Source organism: Ictalurus punctatus, chromosome 8, assembly GCF_001660625.3.
Source record: "Ictalurus punctatus breed USDA103 chromosome 8, Coco_2.0, whole genome shotgun sequence".
NCBI classification, from domain to species: Eukaryota; Metazoa; Chordata; class Actinopteri; order Siluriformes; family Ictaluridae; genus Ictalurus; species Ictalurus punctatus.
In genome coordinates this window covers 12,306,403-12,326,402 of record NC_030423.2, presented here as the reverse complement: position 1 = coordinate 12,326,402, position 20,000 = coordinate 12,306,403, and the positions used below count along the sequence as shown (strand labels likewise).

At 40.9% G+C, this 20,000-nt stretch overlaps 1 protein-coding gene across 9 annotated transcripts in view; it reads left to right on the top strand.

Moving 5' to 3' along the window:
* The window catches only part of atp11c (ATPase phospholipid transporting 11C), a 78,796-nt gene that overhangs the window by 26,264 nt on the left and 32,532 nt on the right, over positions 1-20,000 (top strand). For all 9 annotated transcript variants that reach the window (XR_001813382.1, XM_017474176.1, XM_017474175.1 and 6 more), the window contains exons 4-5: positions 16,542-16,622; positions 19,095-19,202. Coding sequence is in view for 8 of the 9 variants with exons in the window: in XM_017474176.1 (XP_017329665.1) it covers positions 16,542-16,622; positions 19,095-19,202 (189 nt within the window). In the remaining variant the exon portion in view is untranslated. The remainder of the gene's footprint in view (positions 1-16,541; positions 16,623-19,094; positions 19,203-20,000) is intronic.

The window sequence follows — 20,000 nt, the reverse complement described above, 5'->3', positions numbered from 1 at the left end:
CCCGCGATTAGAGTGCTGTGAGGGAATCTCACACGCGCACACACACACACACACACACACACACACAACACTCCTGTCACTCAGAGACCACAACTGCATCACGGGCACAGAAACAGGGCCGCACTGTCCTTCTGAAGCTCCACGAAGATGCGACATGGGACCACAAAGCGCATGTGTCTCTTTCTTTTTCACCTCCTTTTTCTCTCTGACTCCTTCTCCTAATCCCACTGTACCTCCTATCATCTCTGTCCTCTCTGCTGTATCCCCAAAGCTCTCTAGCACTCCAGTTTTACCTTCTTTATTCTTTTTTTTTTTTTTCTTCCTTTTCCCCCTTCTATCTCTCTGAATCTACGCCTCTGCAGCACAGCCCTGCTGACGTCAGCGGCCAGGAAGCCCTCAGTAGTTCTCTAGAGCCACAAATAGGCACTGGCAGATAAAAAAAGCAGAGCTAGGCTATAAATAGAGCTGCATGCCTTTGCTCAGTCCTGATGGGAATAGGAAGGAGGGAGGGAGAGGGGAGGATGAGGAGGAGGAGGAAGGTGGGGAGAGCTTGGTCTTTACCGAGAACGCTTCGTCACATCTTACTGGAGTATCCCGCATAAATATGCGCGTGCGTGTGCGATCGTAGAGAGGAAAGGACAATGTTCAGTTTGCCAGCTGTTGTAGAGGATACTGAGTGCTTACACCTGTTGGAGATTACTGCATGTCTTAGCATTTTTCTCTCGGTTAGAACGAATGCGTTGTGCTCCAGAATTCCACCTCAGGTTTAATGGACTGGATTTGGTGCAGTGTTTATGTAACAGGACATTTATGCTGCTTGTGTATAGCTGCAGCTAACCAGAATGTGAAAAAAAAAAAAAAAAAAAAAAAAAAAGAAAGAAAGAGTTGAGCTCAGAGTGCAGACGTTCAGCTTCGATTTGATGGTATTAATATCCAAATCGGGCGAATGCTGTAAGAATTGCAGCACTTTAAAAATAGAAAATAAAGATATGCGGTAACCCCCCCCTCCCCGTCTTTAAGGGACCAAAAGTAATAGGACAGTCGGCAGCTCTGCTGTTCCACGGTTAGGCGCTTGTTATTCCCTCGTTATTTCACATGGAAATAAGCAGACAAAAGGTGTAGAGTTGATTTCAAGTGCGGCGCTTGCAATTGGACTTCTTTTGCCCTTACATCTCAATATGAAGTCCAAAACAACACCAGAACAAACTCATTAGAGATATTAGGCATGGCCAAAACGGACTATTTGGTGCATTCTTAAAAAGATAGAATGCACTGGTGAGCTCAGGACCACCGTAAGTCCTGGAACACCACAGAAAGCAACTGTGGTTGGTGTCGGAAGAATTCTTTTGCTGGCAAAGAACACTTTCACAACAGTTGGCCAGATGAAGTACTCCCTCCAGGAGGTAGGCGTATCTGTGTCAGTCAACAAGCAAGAGAAGGCTTCAGCAGAATACAGTACATACAGAGGGTTCACAACAAGATGGAAATCAACGGTAAGCCTCAAAAACAGGTAGGCCAGGTTAGAGTTTCCAAAAAAATCTGTACAGCTCTCGAACAACAGCCTATGGATCGATGAGACGATGATGAGGATGAAAAGAGAGGAATATGGATGCTCATGAACTGAAACATACCACCATCTTATGGTATGGGCATTTATGGATGCCAGTGGAACTGGATCGCTAGTATTTATTGAGAATGACCAAAGCAGCACATGAATCCTGAAGAGTACAGGGCTCCGTTATCTTCTCCGATTCAGCCAAAGGCTTCAAAACTCATCATACGGTGCTGCACAGATGGACAGTGAGCCGTAGCATACTTCAAAAGCAAACCAGAACTTTCTTAAGGCAAAGAAGTGGTATGTTCTACAATGGCCGAGTCAGTCACCTGACCTGAATCCAGTTGAGCATGGATTTCACTTGCTGAAAGCGAAACGCGCCAAGGACAAACAGGAACCGGAGACAGCTGCAGTAAAGGCCTGGCAGAGCATCACCGGGGAAGAAACCCAGCATCTGGTGATGTCTGTGAGGTTCCAAACTTCAGGAGGTCCTTGACTTCAAAGGATTTACATCTACGTATATTGGTCCTTTAAAAAAGGGGGCGGAGCATATGAGTGCTGTAATTCCTACACCATTCACCTGTTTTTGATGTAAATACCCTCAAATTAAAGCTGAAAATCTACACTTAATATTCATTGTTTAATTTTATAATCTCCAGTATACTGTGGTAGACGGCTAAAATCATAACTTTATCGATGTCCAAATATTTATGGAGCTGACTGTATATTTTGTTTGAAATTTTTATTTAACATTTTAGTGACTTGATTATACATGAAACTAATTATTTCACGTTTTAATTATTTAATTACGCATATAAATATATCTCACATTGGCATCATCGGCCCGCCATATTCAGGTAGAATTATTTGCCTGCATAGCGAGTTCCTAAAGGAAAACCAGGATAGGCCAGCAGCGTTTTGTTTTGCTGTAAACGTGAAAAAGGAATCTAAGAAGAAACCAGCGAAAATGAGCAACATCTCAGTAAAATAACGAGACGTAGGTCGTTTATGGAAATTATTGTACGGTACTTGATAGTTTGCCTAATTTCCAGTCGTATGTGATCGCCACTGTGGTATGTATGCACGAGAGATTGCCTCCTATAACGTCGTGTGTCCTGCTCAAATCTAGAGCATGCAGGGTTGCATTATGGAACTGCGGTGTAGTGACTCCGGTCACGATTCGATTCCATTCACAGCCTCATGATTTGATTCGGTTTGATTCTCAGAATATTTTGAACAAGATCTGAATATTAAAAAAAAAAAAAAAAAAAAAAAAAAAAAAAAAGCAAATAAATAATTAATTATTTATTTATTTTTTTAAATAGTCTTTTTTACTGACTCATTGCAAAACAGTGTGCATTTGTGACTGTATAAAATTAAATTAATCAGAAATAGCTATAAACAGAGGTTCAATATTGTAAAGGAATGTTCTACACCATATTGTCAAAATAAATATTTTAGAATAAATAATAAAATTTTTATACATTTATTTAAAAAAAAGTCTCACATTTTCACGATGTACATCGTCACACATTTGCATCCTGAGACATCCAGTGCCTCATTGCACCTCTATCATGTAGTGTAACTAATGCAGCATTAATTCATATGAACATATTACTAATATTTTGAATATGTAATGGATATAGTATTCATAAATTTAGCAAGAATGGGGTTCATTCCCTCGGTGCGGTTCCAGAGACTTGTCGAATCTGTGCTTGGAGCATTGAAGCAGTTCTTGAGGCTCGTGATATAGCCCATGACCTTATTAGCACACTTTTATGTTGGGTTTTCCTTTTATCACCCGTCTGTAATTAGTAATAAAAATAATTCACTTACTGATGCATGGACTAGGTTATTAAATGTTCGCTTTACCAACTTTTACTTTTTTATTACTGCAGCATTGTAAGCCTGGGAGCTTCTATTAATTCGTTAGTTCACCAGATTCATTCATTCACTGGTGATTGAAAAAAGGTAAACAAACCTTTGGCAAGTGCTTGTAGAAATCACAGAACTCAACCAAGCACGGAGAACATGAAGACAGTACCTTATACATGATTAAATAACTACATCTATTCAGCTGACCCATGTTCTGTTCTTTATCCTGCGTTGGGCGGCTGTGGCTCAGGTGGTAGAGCTGGTTGTCCGCTAATCGTAGGGTTGGCGGTTCGATTCCTGGCCCACATGACTCCACATGCCGAAGTGTCCTTGGGCAAGATCCCCAAGTTGCTCCCCATGGCAAGCTAGCGCCTTGCATGTCAGCTCTTCTACCATTGGTGTGTGAGAATGGGTGAATGAGACACAGTGTAAAACGCTTTGTAGAACCGCTAAGGTTAACCATATCTTTTTGTGCAGGAGTTCTCTAAGTTTTTGGTACTTACCCAGTTACTGTGTCTGTACTCACACTTGCCCAAATGAACTGCACTGTAAACACACCAGAGTTTGAGTTCAAACTGACTAAACACCGCGTATGTGAAAGCACACGCTAGTGCTGTGTGTACGTAAGAGATAACAGCAACAAAATGTCTCCATATCAGAAAATAACGGATAGACAACTCAAAGTGGTGGTGTCTACATTGCAGTTGGTCCTTGGCCTACTAGTGGGCTGTTGACGATGATGGAGGCCATTAAAGTGCACTTATTATGGTTTTTTTTTAGACATTACCTTTCATGTAGTGTCTTGTAGAGCTGTTTGTGAATGGAAAAAGTCTGTAAAGTTTAAAAAATCAAAGCACCTGACAAACTGAGTTATTGACTCCCAAAAGAAGGAACCGATTCTGAACAGCTGAAACGAGTCATCCAGACTTACTTCCTGTACTAACCTACGTAGGTTTGTAACTAAAAGTCCACCTCTGGTCTTCATCAGCTGTGTGCTGACAGCAGTAGACCAATCACAACAGACTGGGACGTCTGACCAATCAGAGCAGAGTATGCTATCTGAAAGGAGGAGTTTAGAATGAATCCTTTAGAACGGATCGTTTAACGAGTCGTTTGTGACACTCGTGGGGGGGGTAATGCTGCACGTTAAAGTGTTTCTTGACCTTGGATGCATGTAAATCTATTGTATGAGACATCTAAACAAAATTAGGCACGTTTCAAAAACATTAATAGGTGCGCTTTAAAGTATTAACGCTCCCCATTTTTGTGAAATATTTCCCAAATATAGCTTTAATGACTGTTTTTTACTACAGTATTTTATTTCTACAACGGTTATTTTATTTCTGCAATTACTCTATCCAACAGTTATTTCTCTTTACGAGGATAAAGAGTGAATCACACTGCTAACACTACAGCACAGGTTCCTTTATTTATATCATTTGCCAGTGCGGTCTGCTATTTTATTGTCTTTGATACTGGCTTTTTTTCTAACAAGTGCTTGCTAAAACAGTGAAGTGAAAAAATTGAAACCGGTGTAGTCGTTTTCAAAGCGTCCTTAAACGGAGCGCGCCGGCTGCTTGTGATTACGCTGTAGTTTGTGACTCTGGAGGTCACTGTGTCCTCATACCTCGAGTGACCGCTCTCGATACGAGTTGCAAAACTCCCAAGTCTACAGGAAGCACAGAAAGGAACAGGATGTATGTGGGGTGAAAAGGCAGTGACTTCTCTTCCTAAAAATGTGTTTGCGCATCAGCAGTCATAACAGTCTAACATAACAGGCTGCATTTTTTCATAACAGTGCACTGCTTCATTTATGGCGGGAATACACAATGCCGCGTTGATGTGTAATTATTATGTAAAGAATCGAACATGACTGGTTTTCGGCAAAAATCCACAACGATTCCCGTTTGCGTCCGTTGCGGGAGCAGCTGAGAAGGGTCCGTTGTCATTATACAATACTAGGGTGGCCTCTAGAGGCGAAATAAAAACCATCACTGCCAAATTTTGTTGTGTTAAGTGTTTTTTGATTCATTTTGGACGTCTCTAGTTTTATCTGTTATTTGGAGTGTTGGAATATATATTATTAATTTAGGACTGTAGTTTAATATCGTACTTTTTGTGCATCCATATAAATAAGGCATAAATACGTGTGTGTGTGTGTGTGTGTGTATTATATAAACTAATACGTTTATTTTCTACAATATTTTTTATGCATTAATTTTTAATATAAGGTCACGTTGACAAAATGTTAACTGAAGAAAGTCATTAACTACGTTTACATGGACAGCAGTAATCTTATTATTGACCTTATTCTGAATAAGATGATCTTCTGATTAAGGTATTTACATAAGTTGCTTTTAGAATATTCCTTTCATGTTCCCATTCTATGTTATAGAACATAGATCGATTAACGGCACACGTCATTATGTCACCGCGTCACGCCGTCCGACGTTCCCTCCAGAATTTCACGTATCGACATACAGTTGGTGTTCGTTATGGTACCGTATACAGTTTTGGGTGTTTAATTTTTAATTTCACGAAAGCTTCAAGTGCAGTTTATTATTTGTCATGCTATACGCGCAAATAGACGACCGCTTGAAGCCGTGGGCTGAGTCTGAAACCGCGTACTTACCTACTATATAGTAGCCGAAATACATGTCAAAACACGTGTCTTAATTCGGCTTGTGTTTACTTCGCGTATGACTTTAGACAGATTAAGGTAATCAGAAATCGCTGTTTACATGCTAGTTTCTTAATCAGAGTGTCGTCTTAATCGGGTTAATATCGGATTATTGTTGTCCATCTAAACGTACTGACTTGGTGTCTCTTGGTATCTGCAAAAGCTAGTGGCGTCACGTTACGTGCATATAAGGTCATGCGCCGTCGACTAGGAAGCGGCTTATACTTACGGTTAGTTAAAAAAAAAAAACACCTCTGGTGTGCCATTTGAGACGATATTACCTTTCTAAAATTGATACACAAGATGGTAGAGTACACAGTACATAGTGTAAGTGTATAGTATGTCATTTGGGACACAACTTGTAGTATTTACTCTCCGAAGCGTGTTTTCGGAACAGAAGTAACGCAGTGAGTAAATGTGCCCCGGGCCGCACAGACCAACTAATCGATAATGAGATTCGTCAATAACGATTTTCATAATCGGTAATTATCTATTAGTTGTTGCAGCTCTAATATATATATATTAATATTTACATATTATTTAATTTTAAAAAACAGTAATGTATTAGAACGGGAGCATGAATGTACACCTGTCCTTAGACTTATGTCTTCTGTCCAACACTGGTGTATATACACTGTGTTTATTCAGCATAATGAAAGTGCTTAACCATGTTTCTTAGCCTTTAGGCTAAAACACGGTCACCTTTATTATTGTCACATGTGCCAAGTTTATACACATCATTAAGTGGAGGATTTAGACACGTGATCAGCACTGTAGTACAGTAGCGTGAAGTCTGGCCATTATCGTCAGGTATGTTGCGATGCAGTATAAAACAGTTCAGGTCCGTGCCAGCGTGTACACCTGCAGCGTCCTTCTGTTCGGTGCTTGTGGTGGTGGTTCTGTAGACAAAGATGCACAGCACTTGCTGGAAGACTTCATCACAAGGCATTGTAACACACTCAGAGGAAAGCGCTATCTACCCTCTTCTGCATACACGAGCTCACGGGGACACACTGTTGGCTAGTGTTTTGCTGTGATTGACAGCGGAGAGAGTAACACCAACCGTCCTTTCTTACCAAGAGAGCACGGCCAGTTTTGTTCCCATGGCTCACGACTGTGGCGTTGTCGAGACCGCTGACTTTTTAGACCAGGGGTGTCCAATCTAATCCGCAAAGGGTGGGTGTGGGTGCAGGTTTTAATTCCAATCCAGCAGGAGCCACACCTGATTCCACCTGTTTAATCAGTTGATCTTGGCTTTCAGTAGACTCGGGTGTGGCTTCTGCTTGGTTGGAATGAAAACCTGCACCCACACCGGCCCTTTCCGGATAAGACTGGACATCCCTGTTTTAGACTGTGTTTACTCAGAACCCACAGAGGGCAGAGCGAGGAAGATTACAGGGTGGTGCTGTAAGGTGGAGCGTTTGAGTTGTACCGAAGTTTAAAAACGGATGATAACGTGGTGTCCTCACATCTGTCAAAAGTATTATTTTATCTTGAAGTTGAAACATACGACATCCTACAGGCACTGTGTGACTTTTTTTTTATTTTTTATTTTGTTCCTAAATGTATGCTCCGGTTGTTTTAAAACCTAACCTGCATATAGGGTATGGTCAGTGTCCATGGAAAAAGATTTCAACAAGTTTCCCGGAATCTGGAAAAGGAAGCCTATATTACATGGTGAGCGCCACAGTGGTGCTGCTTCCCATATGCTCCAATGTTGAGCGTGTCAGCACCTGCTGTTGTCGTTATTGTTGCTCCTCACTACACATGCTGTTAGGACAAGGTGTTGTGAAAGTGTGCTGCAACAACGGCCAGCAACCGTCAAGACTTCCATGAGCCATGGGGGTGTTAGAATGAAAATGTCCACTCTATTCTTTTATGAAAGATGGCAGGATAAGCTTTCTATATTTAGGATGTCATAAATGCAAATGGTCTTAAATTCATTCAGTAATAATAAGTATTAGGTGGTTTTTAAAATGGTTAAACTTGTTGTGATTGATTCTCACTGTGTGTGTGTGTGTGTATGTATGTATGTATGTATGTATATATATATATATATATATATATATATATATATATATATATATATATATATATATATATATATATATATATATATATATATATATATATATAAATAAAATATAAAAATTTAATGTTTGTGTGTATATATTTGTATATGTGTGTCTATATAGATAGATAGCGTGGTTAGTGTAACATTAGCTTACTTGTTAGCAAACAGGACATCTTTAAAGATTAAGGTAAAGAATTTAGGTTGAATGAAGTGTCACTCATCTTATTGTATTGTGCAAAAGCAGTGGTGTCGTTTTAGTGAAAATAGTATTAACCGCTGCACATATAACATTACTTACAGTACTATGGTATTGACAATACCATACCGTTTAAGAAATACAGAGGCATCGGCGGTATTTTGAAGCTTTAGTATCGTGATCCTACTGTAGAACCAGTATAGTCTCGGGTTCGGTACGGCATGACGGCTTATACGTTACAGATTTTTCATGCAAACCGTGCTCTAGTTTCTTTCAGACTAAACTGCCAATGTGAAAGCCCCCTTAAAGTGTTAAATTGAACCTGATCTCAGGTTATTGTGTGGAGTTTCACATGTTCTCTCCATGTCTGAGCAGGTTCACTCCGGGTTCTCCAGTTTCCTCCCAAAAACATGCTTGTTGGTGGATTGACTGCTTTAAATATGCCCCAGATGTGAATGTGTGCACGCATATGTTGCCTTGCCACGATCTGAGATCCCAGATCCTCTGCCACCCTTACCAGGGGAAAAAGCAGTTATTCCAAATGAATGAATAAATTAATGAATGCATGAATTGATTAATGCTTGTGTCTGATGCTTCTGAATTAGTTTAATGAAGATGGACGTTGAAATCCTTCAGGCATCATGCGGACAACGTTCATACTTGACAAAGGGTGTCACTCACTTCCACAGAAAATTAGTTGAATACTTCTATTGGAAATGAGTCACCTGTGGCTTTGTCACAAATGCAGTGTACAGTACATCGGACCAGCGGCTGTACCGGGCAGCATTTTATTATTGTTATTATTTTTATTTTTTGCTTAACAATTCTATTCTCCCTTTGCTCGGAAGTGTGAAGTAGACACCTTCCGGAGCCATTCGCACCTGACCCGTTAAGCTTTTCCTCTTCTCTTGTCTGGTCTCTCTCGTAGCGAATGCTTCTGACAGCAGTGTCACTGAGCAGCTGTTAGCACATCTCGAGCAGATGGGGACCCTCCGAGCAATAGGAGCTGCCTCACTACGTCAGAGAGAGAGACTTTTGGCTTTTCTGTGCGCTTTACTGTGTACATGTTTTCTCTTCTGCATAAAAGCTCAGGATGGGTAATTATTTATTAATCTAATCATCGTCCATTACTGAAAATAAACCCTTGTTTGTACACCATTTCCTTTCACACATTTTCACATTGCCATTCATTATATGGAACTCTGTGTTCTTGTTTGATCCGTGACTCTATTAGGGCTTTTAAGTTCACGAAGTTTATGCCTCTTCTTCCTGTTTTTAGTCGATGAGACTTCCATGTGGCTACTTTTGCCTGTCTAACTGGAAAATTGATCATGAGCGAGAATATTTACAGCCTAAAATAAACATTGTTTTGGAAAAAGGTGAACCGCGGTTGTTGATTGTTCTGTCTAGTGTGTTGAAGAGAGGAACCGGTCTGTGGCAGACACCGAAGCAGTGGAACACAGTGTCTGGTAGTCCACAGAACCTGCAGAGGTCTGCATTGCGGAGTGAAGAACTCTCCACTGTTCTCTAGATCGCTTTGGTAGGGGACTCTTGTACAGTACCCTCCATGTTGGGGACTGAGGCGGAAGAATGGGTGGGTGTGTTCTCCACTTTGTGTCTGTCTGGGGCCTTTGAAGCTGTCTTGAAAGTTAATCTTTTAAAAATTTTGTACAATTAATCCTTTATTGCCGTTGAGAAGGGGACGTTTTTATGTCCTCTGTGTGAGAGAAGCTGACCTGTGCAGTCATCTGGAGCTTTGCTTGGAGTTGTGTACAACTCTGGAAAGGACATTTGCTCAGGGTCTCCGGGTCTGTAGTTGTTTATGTAGGTCAGTAGGGGATTGGAGAACAAAGCCTTCAAAGTTCTTACATTTCCCACAATCCTCTCTGACCTGCCTCCAATCTCTCTGGTCAGTTGGTGTACTTGTACCCACTCTCTCTTATCCTGGTCAATGAGACCTCCCGCCTTGGCCACTCCTACTGAATTAGAAGCAGTAATATCGCTTTTGGACACCGTTTGTTCAGGGAGCCAGGTGTTCTAGAAAACTGTTTCATTCAGTCCATAATGCTCTTTCCTCTGCACTCTAAGCTGAGCCCAGACTTTAAAAACTGTTCCATGAAAGTGGTTGATGGGTGCAGTTTTTGTGGCATTGTTGGACATTAAAAACATCTGCCTGTTGAGTTCCATTCTGCCTGCAAACTTCAGTACTCCAAGCCCGAAACTAACTCACAGCACAGCGCATGGACAGTACAGCAGTTTCTGAGTGGTTTGTAGCCTCAGGGGCTTCACCTTGGACAGGAGATGGATCAGGCTCTGCCCGACCTCACACACTGGTATGCACCAGATGGTAGCTAACGGTGACCACTCCAGACAAAGTCCATAAAGTGCTTCTGAAGTTGATGCAATATTTTGGGGGGTGGATCCAGTACTGTCAGACAGTGCCACAGCACTGAAGCAGCCAAGTTGTTTACCACTAGGACCCTGCGGTTGAATCCATCGCCATATATTTAGTTTTTCCAGCATTTTATCAATTTATTCAATCCATCCCAGTTCTTCTGCATGTATCTATCTGTGCCAAAGTAGATCCCAAGTATCCTCAGTCCCTCTTTGTTCCATGAACACTGCTGTGGGAGGTGAGGTGTATTCTCCTTGACGGCTGTTTTGTCCAAATCTATTTGAAATGTTGACTCGTGGGACCACTGGACAAGATTCCACTGTGCTACTGCCATCCTCAGATGAGACTGAGCCCAGAGAAGTTGGTGGCGCTTCTGGTGTGTGGCTTCAGCTTTGCATAGTAAAGCCTTAACTTGCATAAGTGGATGCAGCAGTGAATGGTGTTCAACGACAAAGGTTTACCAAAGTATTCCCGAGGCCATGTCAGGATATCCATTACAGACTCATGATGTTGTTTGACAGTGACATCTGAGGGATCGGAGCGCGTTCGAAGTGGTTTTCGGCCTTGCCCTTTACGCACCGATATTTGCGCGAATTCCTTGAATGTTTTAATTATATTGTGCACTGTAGAAGATGAACTACCCAAAATCCTTCTGATTTGTCTATGGGAAATGTTGTTCTCAATGTGTTGGCTTATTCACTGACTCATCATTTGGCAGATTGGCGAGCCTCGACCCATCCTTGCTCTCGAAGGACTAGGTCTTTTTTTGGTGGCTCCTTATAAACTATGCTATTAGTAATAAATTGCCCCATCCCAACTTTTTTGGAACGTGTTGCATGCATCAATCTTTAAAAAAAACTATTCAGTTGATTAGGTGAAACATCAAATAATTTGTCTGTATACGTTTTTTTTTCTTTAAATACAAGTCAAACTACATTTACAAATCACTCCTCTTTGTTTTTATTAGAATTTTCCATACTCTCCCAACTTTTTTAGAATTGGGGTTGTATTATTACTGTCACATATCGTGTCACATGTCACATGTCGGCATATGCCATGAGCTTAATTGTAGATACGTCAGATAGGTCAGGACTTAGTAGTGGAAAAACCTTGCAGGTTTTATCACAGGTGCTTGGTGGAGAGGGTATACAGCAGGCAGGACAGGCTGCAGTCTTGTCGAACACTTCTGCACAGTCACAGGACACCAGTTCTTTACGCTACCAAGGTCTCCTTTTTTGAGTAGTGATTCCAGCTCTTCTAAAGCTGAGGGGTAAGACTTTGGATTCTGTAGATTTGAATATGATGAACTGCAGATCTGGGCCGATCAAAGAAAAGAATGTTTTATAAAACTCTGAGGACAGTCTATCCAGCCCCAGTGACTTTCCGTTTGACAGTTGTTGAGCGGCTGTACCGAGTTCTTTGAATGAGAGTAATTCCTCAAGTTGCGGTTGTGGCTCAGGTGGTAGAGCGGGTTGTCCTCTAATCGTAGGGTTGGCGGTTCGATTCCCAGCCCACATGACTCCACATGCCAAAGTGTCATTGGGCAAGACACTGAACCCCAAGTTGCTCCCGATGGCAAGTTAGCGCCTTGCATGGCAGCTCTGCTACCATTGGTGTTTGTGTGTTTGAATCAGAAACGGTGTAAAATGCTTTTGTAGAACCACTAAGGTTAAAAAAGCGCTATGTAAGTGCAGACCAAGTTAATTTCTCTCGCACTCGCTCAGCTGCTTTGGTCCATTTAGAAGTTCCTCAGTGGCTTCAGGATCACATGGCTGGGCCGTTGTTCAGTTCCTCAGAGGAAGATAGTGCTTGTGAGATTGTCAGTAGTTTCTTGTCCGCTGGGTAGTTTCACGTGGTTGATCGACTTCTTTTGTGTTTTCTTTCCTCCAGTCTAAAGAAGAAAGATGTTGCTGAGTGCATTTTATTGTACCATGTAAACCTGGCTCACACCATGGCACCTTGATCTCTCTCTTTTGTACAGGTTTTTTCGGAAGAATTTTGTTCTTCTCCCTGTTTATCTTTTGTTCTTGTTTCTTCTTCATGCTTATTGAGCTGCTCAGTTTGACTATTTCTTTTTCAAGAAAGCTGATGATCAGAAGGCAGAAAGGCAGAAGATCTGAATCTGAACTTTTACCAATGTCCCACCACTGGCTTACTGATGTGTACCGAGACTTCCTCTCACTCAAATACTCATAAAATAGTGGAAAAGCATGAATAAAGGGGTGATCTAGTGATAGGCTATTGTTAAAGTGGCGGTGATGCGGACAGAAAGTGCTCAGTGTGGTAATGACGGTGAGGTGCGAGACATAATGGTGGGCAGAGAGTGGAGTGCGATGAATATAACTGTTAAAGAATCTTCCGCTGTTGGACTTTTGAGTATATAAAACCTATCAGGGCTTGCTGTGAGGATCTTTTCAGGAGTGGATTTGAAGCAGGTATATTGTCGGCCTGTCTGTAGGTAGAGATTTCCCTCCACACATCTTAACAGCTTAGTGTGGTTTTGTACTCCAGTTCTGAGAGCTTCTGCTGAGAGAGGATGAGGCTCACTGTGGGTCTCACTCTGAGTGCAGCTGAAACCTCCAGCTAAAATGATCATTCTTTCTTGGGGAATGTCTGACATGGCTTTATTCAAAAGATCAAGAAACCAAATACGTTCTGTGCCAATGTTGGGAGCATAGATGTTTATCAGAGAAAGTGAGAGTTTGTGTAGATCGATATCTACTCTCTGCATCCTCGCAGGTACGATTTATGCAGTGTTTGATGGTTGTTCTCCAATGTCTGCGGAAAGCAGTATAGCGACCCCGGCACTCATGTTTGAACCATGACTAGGCGAAACTTGGCCTTTCCACTTGCCGGGTATTAGTGAGTGTGTGTGTGTTTCTTGTAGGAAGATTGTTAGCTTTTTTTTTTAAAAAAATTTATTTATTTATTTTTTATAAAGGACAAAAAAATTGAAAAGACTAAAACGCTTCTCAGCACTACAAGATCCATTTATGTTAAGTGAGCCAGTGAGAGGGAGAGAGAAAGAGAAGGCTTCTCGTATCCGTATACGGAAATTCCAGATCTTCATATCACCCTCTATTTTGTCTCTCTCTCTCTCTCTCTCTCTCTCTCTCTCTCTCTCTCTCTCTCTCTCTCAACACTAGTTCCTTAGCAGAATCTGGAAGCTGCTTTGAGCATGTTTGTGTTTGCCTCTGCTTGCCAAAACGGGTTCCTCAGGAGCCCCCAAACTGCGTGAGAGACTGTGTGAGAGAGAGAGAGATTTCGCAGGTGTTTTCTGTATTGGCAAATCAGTCAGCCTTTAACTGTTTTTAACAAAATGAATGTGGGTGAGAGTGTCGATAGACAAATTGGTATTTGTTCAGGCTTGTTTAACTTGAAGCAGGTCTCCGTGTGTGTGAAAAGTGTGACCAACCGCTCCATGCTCTCATTCCATGGTGACAGCATTTCTCATCCACTTACACACATCGCTTTCACACCTAGTGTACCCTCTGCGTGTAACACAGCTTGTAGCTAAGCATACGTACACGTGGTCTGTGAATACAAATTTAGTTTTCCATCTTGTAGGTAGCCTGTGTATGTGTGTGTTGAGATGATGGAGGTGGAATAAAGCTGGTAGGAGACATGATATTTGTGGTGGATAAATCATTAACTCCAGTGCCTGGGACCCTTCATGTCCAGGCTATTACACATATGAGATTAATCAGACATTTACACACACAAAACTCGCTTCTGCACAAAATGACGCGAATGCACATCAGTTAGTATTGTTCGAACACTTGTATTGTATTGTTAGAATGTGCAAAAAGTTGATGTGTATAAAATGTGTGAATATGTGGTTTAATTTTCTCACCAATTAAACTGCTGTGCATTAATATTCACTACCATTTTAATCACAGTAAAATTTACTAAAATGAATGATTTTCAGATTTTATGAATATTAATGATGAAATATTGAGTAAATGTAAAGGATATTTTTGTCAGAAGATGACAATTTTTTTTTTGGGGGGGGGGACATTTCCAGTTCCAGTGTCTGAATACTCTTTAAGAATTCAAAGTTCGTTGGAGTACTTGCGTTATTCTGCTATTATATGATCCTAATATCAGTGATATAAAATGGTCTTAAAATGACAATGTTTACCCTATTATTTCTGGGACAACATACCGTCCAACAAAAGTAGTCATCGTGCCAGGCCTACTTGTCAGTATTTATTTATTTATCGAAAAGTCACTTGATGAATAAGACGAGAAGAATTTGAATGGATTTGATCCGTTTTTCCATTTGTTTTATTGAGTTTTCATTTCGACGCAGAACAACAGTACAGAACAAAGAGAAACCAAAATCCAACCCAGGGTAGACTCCAAGGATATAGACATTAAAAAAAAAATTGTAAAAGAACTAGAAAACATCCAGAAGTTTATAAAGACGAGAGAAACATTGACAGAATAACAAAAGTCTTAGATTGAGCGTTCCGTAGATAAATCGTCCAGTAAAAACACGGCCCTCTTCCGCCTGCCCATCGTGTGACGAGGATTCCAGTGATTAACGAACTTTTTTTTTTTTTTTCTCACCGCTGTGAGGGCAGCCAACAATAAACCCCTTTGTCGAGTGGATAAAGCAAAGTTCCAGAAATCATTTAGGAAGAAGGGGCGTGGAGTCGAAACTAAATCCAGATGAAATCCAAATGCAGCTAGTCCTGTGAGGTACAAAAGGGTATTTCCATTGTGTGTGTATGTGTGTATATTTATTTATTTATTTGTTTATATATATGTGTATATATATATATATATATATATATATATATATATATATATATATATATATATATATATATATATATATATATATATATATATATATATATATATATATATGTGTATGTGTGTGTGTGTGTGTGTGTGTGTGTGTATATATATATATATATATATATATATATATATATATATATATATACACACACACATACATACATACACACACACACGCACGCATTCACCCATGAGACCTTTTTGTACAAAGATTTTCACCACCAGGATGTATGTTTTTAAATGTGCAATGAATTCTGTTCAAATGCGTGAAACCTGTGATATTTTTTCAGACCATGTTATTATACTGTGAAAGTTTCAACCTGTAACGTGTGTGCTCTCCAGCGCTGCTGTGGTTAAAGATATCTAGAGGAAGTAAAGACACTTGAATAATATGTTTTACATGCAATACAAGGACCGTGTATTAAGTATTCTATTCGAACGATTGGTCAACGACTTGCTGACTTTTTGTGAAGCCGGCAGACACGCTGCACAGTTCTTATACTCGTATGTTTCTGTCCGTCTGTATCGGCAAACTAGCTCACCGTACATTCCTGCATTGCGTTATTTGCTACTATTTACCCTAATCCGTTTTGCTTAGGTTTTGCTTATAAATGTATGAATTGTCAACCCCTGCAGCACGTAGGTGGGGGTTTTGGTATGCAGTATGATGATGATGATTCTGAAGTGAATACCAAACCTGTTTGTTAATTTCATTCAATACGAGCATTCCTGTAAAAGTAAAACAACTGAAAGAAATATGCTCTTGTGATTATAAACAGTTGTTATTATAAACAGTGCTGAAAGTTTGATGAATGTTGACGATATGAAATTGTCATTCCTGCGTTGCAGAGTGAATTAATAATACATCCTGTACTGCTTTTTATAGTGTTTGGTTTTGTGAGATATGAGTATGCTCTTAACAGCACAGCACTGCATCTTTACATGTCTTTTATGTAGGTCATTGTGGACACCCCAACCAGCCCTGTGACGAGTGGCTTACCGCTGTTTTTTGTGATAACGGTGACCGCTATCAAACAGGTGAGGACGATATCATCTCTATCTACCTCTCTCTCTCACTCTCGAACTGCATTCTCTCCCTTTCATACTCGCACTTCTTTAACCAGCATCGAATCCGAGTACGCGTTCAGAATCAGAATTTTTCTGGACCCGATGTCGAGCCCTTACTGCTGTTTGACAGATTATTTCTGTTTCTTTGATTTGTACCTTGATTTAGATTTTTGAGGATTCAATTGGTTACTTCCCAGCACACGTTCTTCACAAACATGAATCAAGCGGATCCTTAAGATCCATGCAGTCCTTAAAGTTATAAGAAGGTTGGTTTTTCTTTTTTTTTTTTCTTTCTGTGAAGTTTGTTTTTTAGCAGTGACTAAAAATTCAGCACCACAACTCCCTGGTCTTTAGAAAAGCACCCTACTCTTTCTTCATCAAGAACTGTAGTGGTTCCTGCAACTAGAGCTGTGCAGCAAATCTGTTCTACTCCAGCAACATTGATCAAATATTCAACACAAGAGGGTTGTGAAAGGGCAGCGGATTTATTTTTCTTTCTTTCTTTTCATTTGCCTTCATTGTACTCTCATTGTACTCTCCACTGAATATCCCGTGGTTGTCTTTCCAAACCTCGTGTTCATACGGTCAGGGTACAAGCCCTCATGTCACTGCTAGTTTGTGGCGGTTTACCGTCCAGCTGGTTTTTATTTCTGATACAAATGATCTGAAAAGGGAGTGACTCTCTTGACCCAAAATCCATGGATGAGTTTTTTTCAATCCAGTGGCGTGTGGTTAAATGTGCCAGAAACAGTTGCTGCATGAGCTGTACGAATAAACCGACGTGTAAATGCTCGTGTATTTTAGTTGGATTCCAGATGTCAGAATTTGTCATTGAATTATTTGACACCGTCTATCCTCAACGATCATCTTGCCGTATTTATAATGTTTATACCAGTTCCATTGAAACTGATTGATTAAAATAACATGCTAGTACTCAGAAAAAATGACGTACGATATTTGGTCAAAAGTTTGACCTGACCATCACAGCCATATGTGTGTCTCCTCCAGATGGTTGCTACAGAGTTGGAAACAAGCAAATGTATAGAATGTATTGAATGCGAGGCCCAAACCTGTTCTAGTATGACCGTACCCCTGTGCACAAAGCAAGCTCCATGAAGCACGGTTTGCTAAGGTTGATGTGGAAGAACTTGAGTGGCTTGCACAGAGCCCTGACCTCAACCCCCACCGAACACCTCGGTTAGAATTTTGAAAGCCGACTGTGCACCAGGCCTCATCGCCCAACATCAGTGCCCTACCTGTGGCTGAAACCCGTGGCAAATCCCCAACGGCCATGCTCCAAAATCTACTCAAAAGCCTTCCCAGAAGAGTGGAGTTTATTGTAAGAGCATAGGTGGGATGGGATTTTCAACCAGCACATACGGTTATGATTGGTCAGGTGCTTAAGATATAAAAGCAGATCTATACTTCTTTTCAACTTCCGCAGCAGACCTGCAGTACTTCATTGGCTGTCACGTCGATATCCCTTTGCTCATGGTGTAGCCAGCTGGTCCGAAGGTTTCAAACAGAAATGGGAATAATGCACGATCCCCATTGGTTCTATAATCCCACTAATTCTATAGCAGCTGGTCGGCTAAACAAACAAGCGTTTATTTGCATGTCTGGTATAGATGCACCAAAATAAGCCACAACAAGCGCGGCTACGCTCTCCATTGCTTGTGTGGATTGCACGGGTGTTATTTATCTGCCTCAAGCACCAGCTCTCCTGCCAGAAAGCTGAGCACCTTTTTATTCTTGAAGAAAACCCTGGCACTTTTGCTTAAATAGTCAAAACGGACTTAGGGCTACAGCTGTTATTTACAGTTTGAGGTTCGTTTTAGTTCGTTAAACCATTGCTGCTGTTTTGTACAACACATTTAAAATATGCAGGACTCTGAAAGATGACTTCGCTGACCTTTTTTTCCAATTTTTTTTTTATTATTATTTTTTTTTTTATGAACGTCACTCTATCACATTTACTGCCCAAAACAGCATTCTGCTGTACGTGTGTTCTGTTAGCCACTCACAAATAACCATTTGGAACGGTCATAAAATCTCCGCCTCCGGTTTGAACACGGCATCAGTCACGGCTTAATAACTGCAGTTTCAGTAGGAACGTTTTTTCACTGCACTGCTTTGAGCTCTTCTGGGGAGATGCACAGTAGACTTTGGACTTCCTGCCAGAACTACAGAGACACCAGGCTCTAACTTGGGCCGAGAGTGCATACAGTGGACCGTTTTCCCTCTTATTGTTATTGCCCTGATTTAATTAAGCAGCCCAAATATAGTCAAAATATAGCTCACTGCAGTCTTCCCACTTACTGCTTTGTGTATGCACAAATACTCATCAGTATTATCATGATTTCTCTGTTTTTCTCTCTCTCTCTCTCTCTCTCTCTCTCTCTCTCTCTCTCTCTCTCTCTCTCTCTCTGTGTGTGTGTGTAGGGTTATGAGGATTGGTTGCGGCACAAAGCAGACTACGAAGTGAATAAGTATCAAGTGAGAGTGCTGGAGAACGGTCAGTCAGCGCGAAAGGAGAGCGAGAAGATCAAGGTACCTTTCAGCTGCTGCACCTGTGCCAGCACTGTCCTCTGTCTGTCCGTGAGAGAGAGAGAGAGAGGGAGAGGCAAGGGAGAGGCAAGGGGGAGGGGGAGGGGGAGGGGGGGGACTACATTTACACGTGTGCAACGTATTTTTACTGCTGTTTTTACCGATAAACTCCAGCATAATAACGCTGCATTTACACTGTATACATTTTACATTTCCAGAATACAAACTGATTTCATTTATTTATTGTATGTCATGGGACCAAACGAATGCAGTGTTTCAAGGACATGGGTTCGTATGTACGAGCATGTTCGATTTCGTATGCTTCTAAATCAAGTGTTAACCACAAATGAGCTACATTTCTAAAACCAGCTACCGCGTGCAGCTGCAAAGGATGCACTTATAACATTTTAGCTTCGGGGCCGCACCTAAACTATTGCCTAGTCTCCGCTACTTTTCACTAGTTCCTCTTCACACTCTGTTTCTCTTGCTGGTTACTGGAGTCACATCAGTTGCAGTTTGCCACATTTGGTTTATCCATGCTTCTTCTAGCTAAGAGTAGATGAACTATGTAAGAGCTGCCCAATACGGTTTCGACGCATTACAATGATGTTTTAAGTTCATAATACACGAGGACTTTTCCAGAGCTGCTCATAACATAAGTTATATAGTTATGTAGTGGTTATAATTATGCACCAATGCTAAACTTTACCCACATGCAATTGAAACGTAGGCAATTCAAGTAGTTTTCACCCACAAAAAAAACAAATTTAGAAAAAAAAAAGCCGCAACAATATAGAGCAT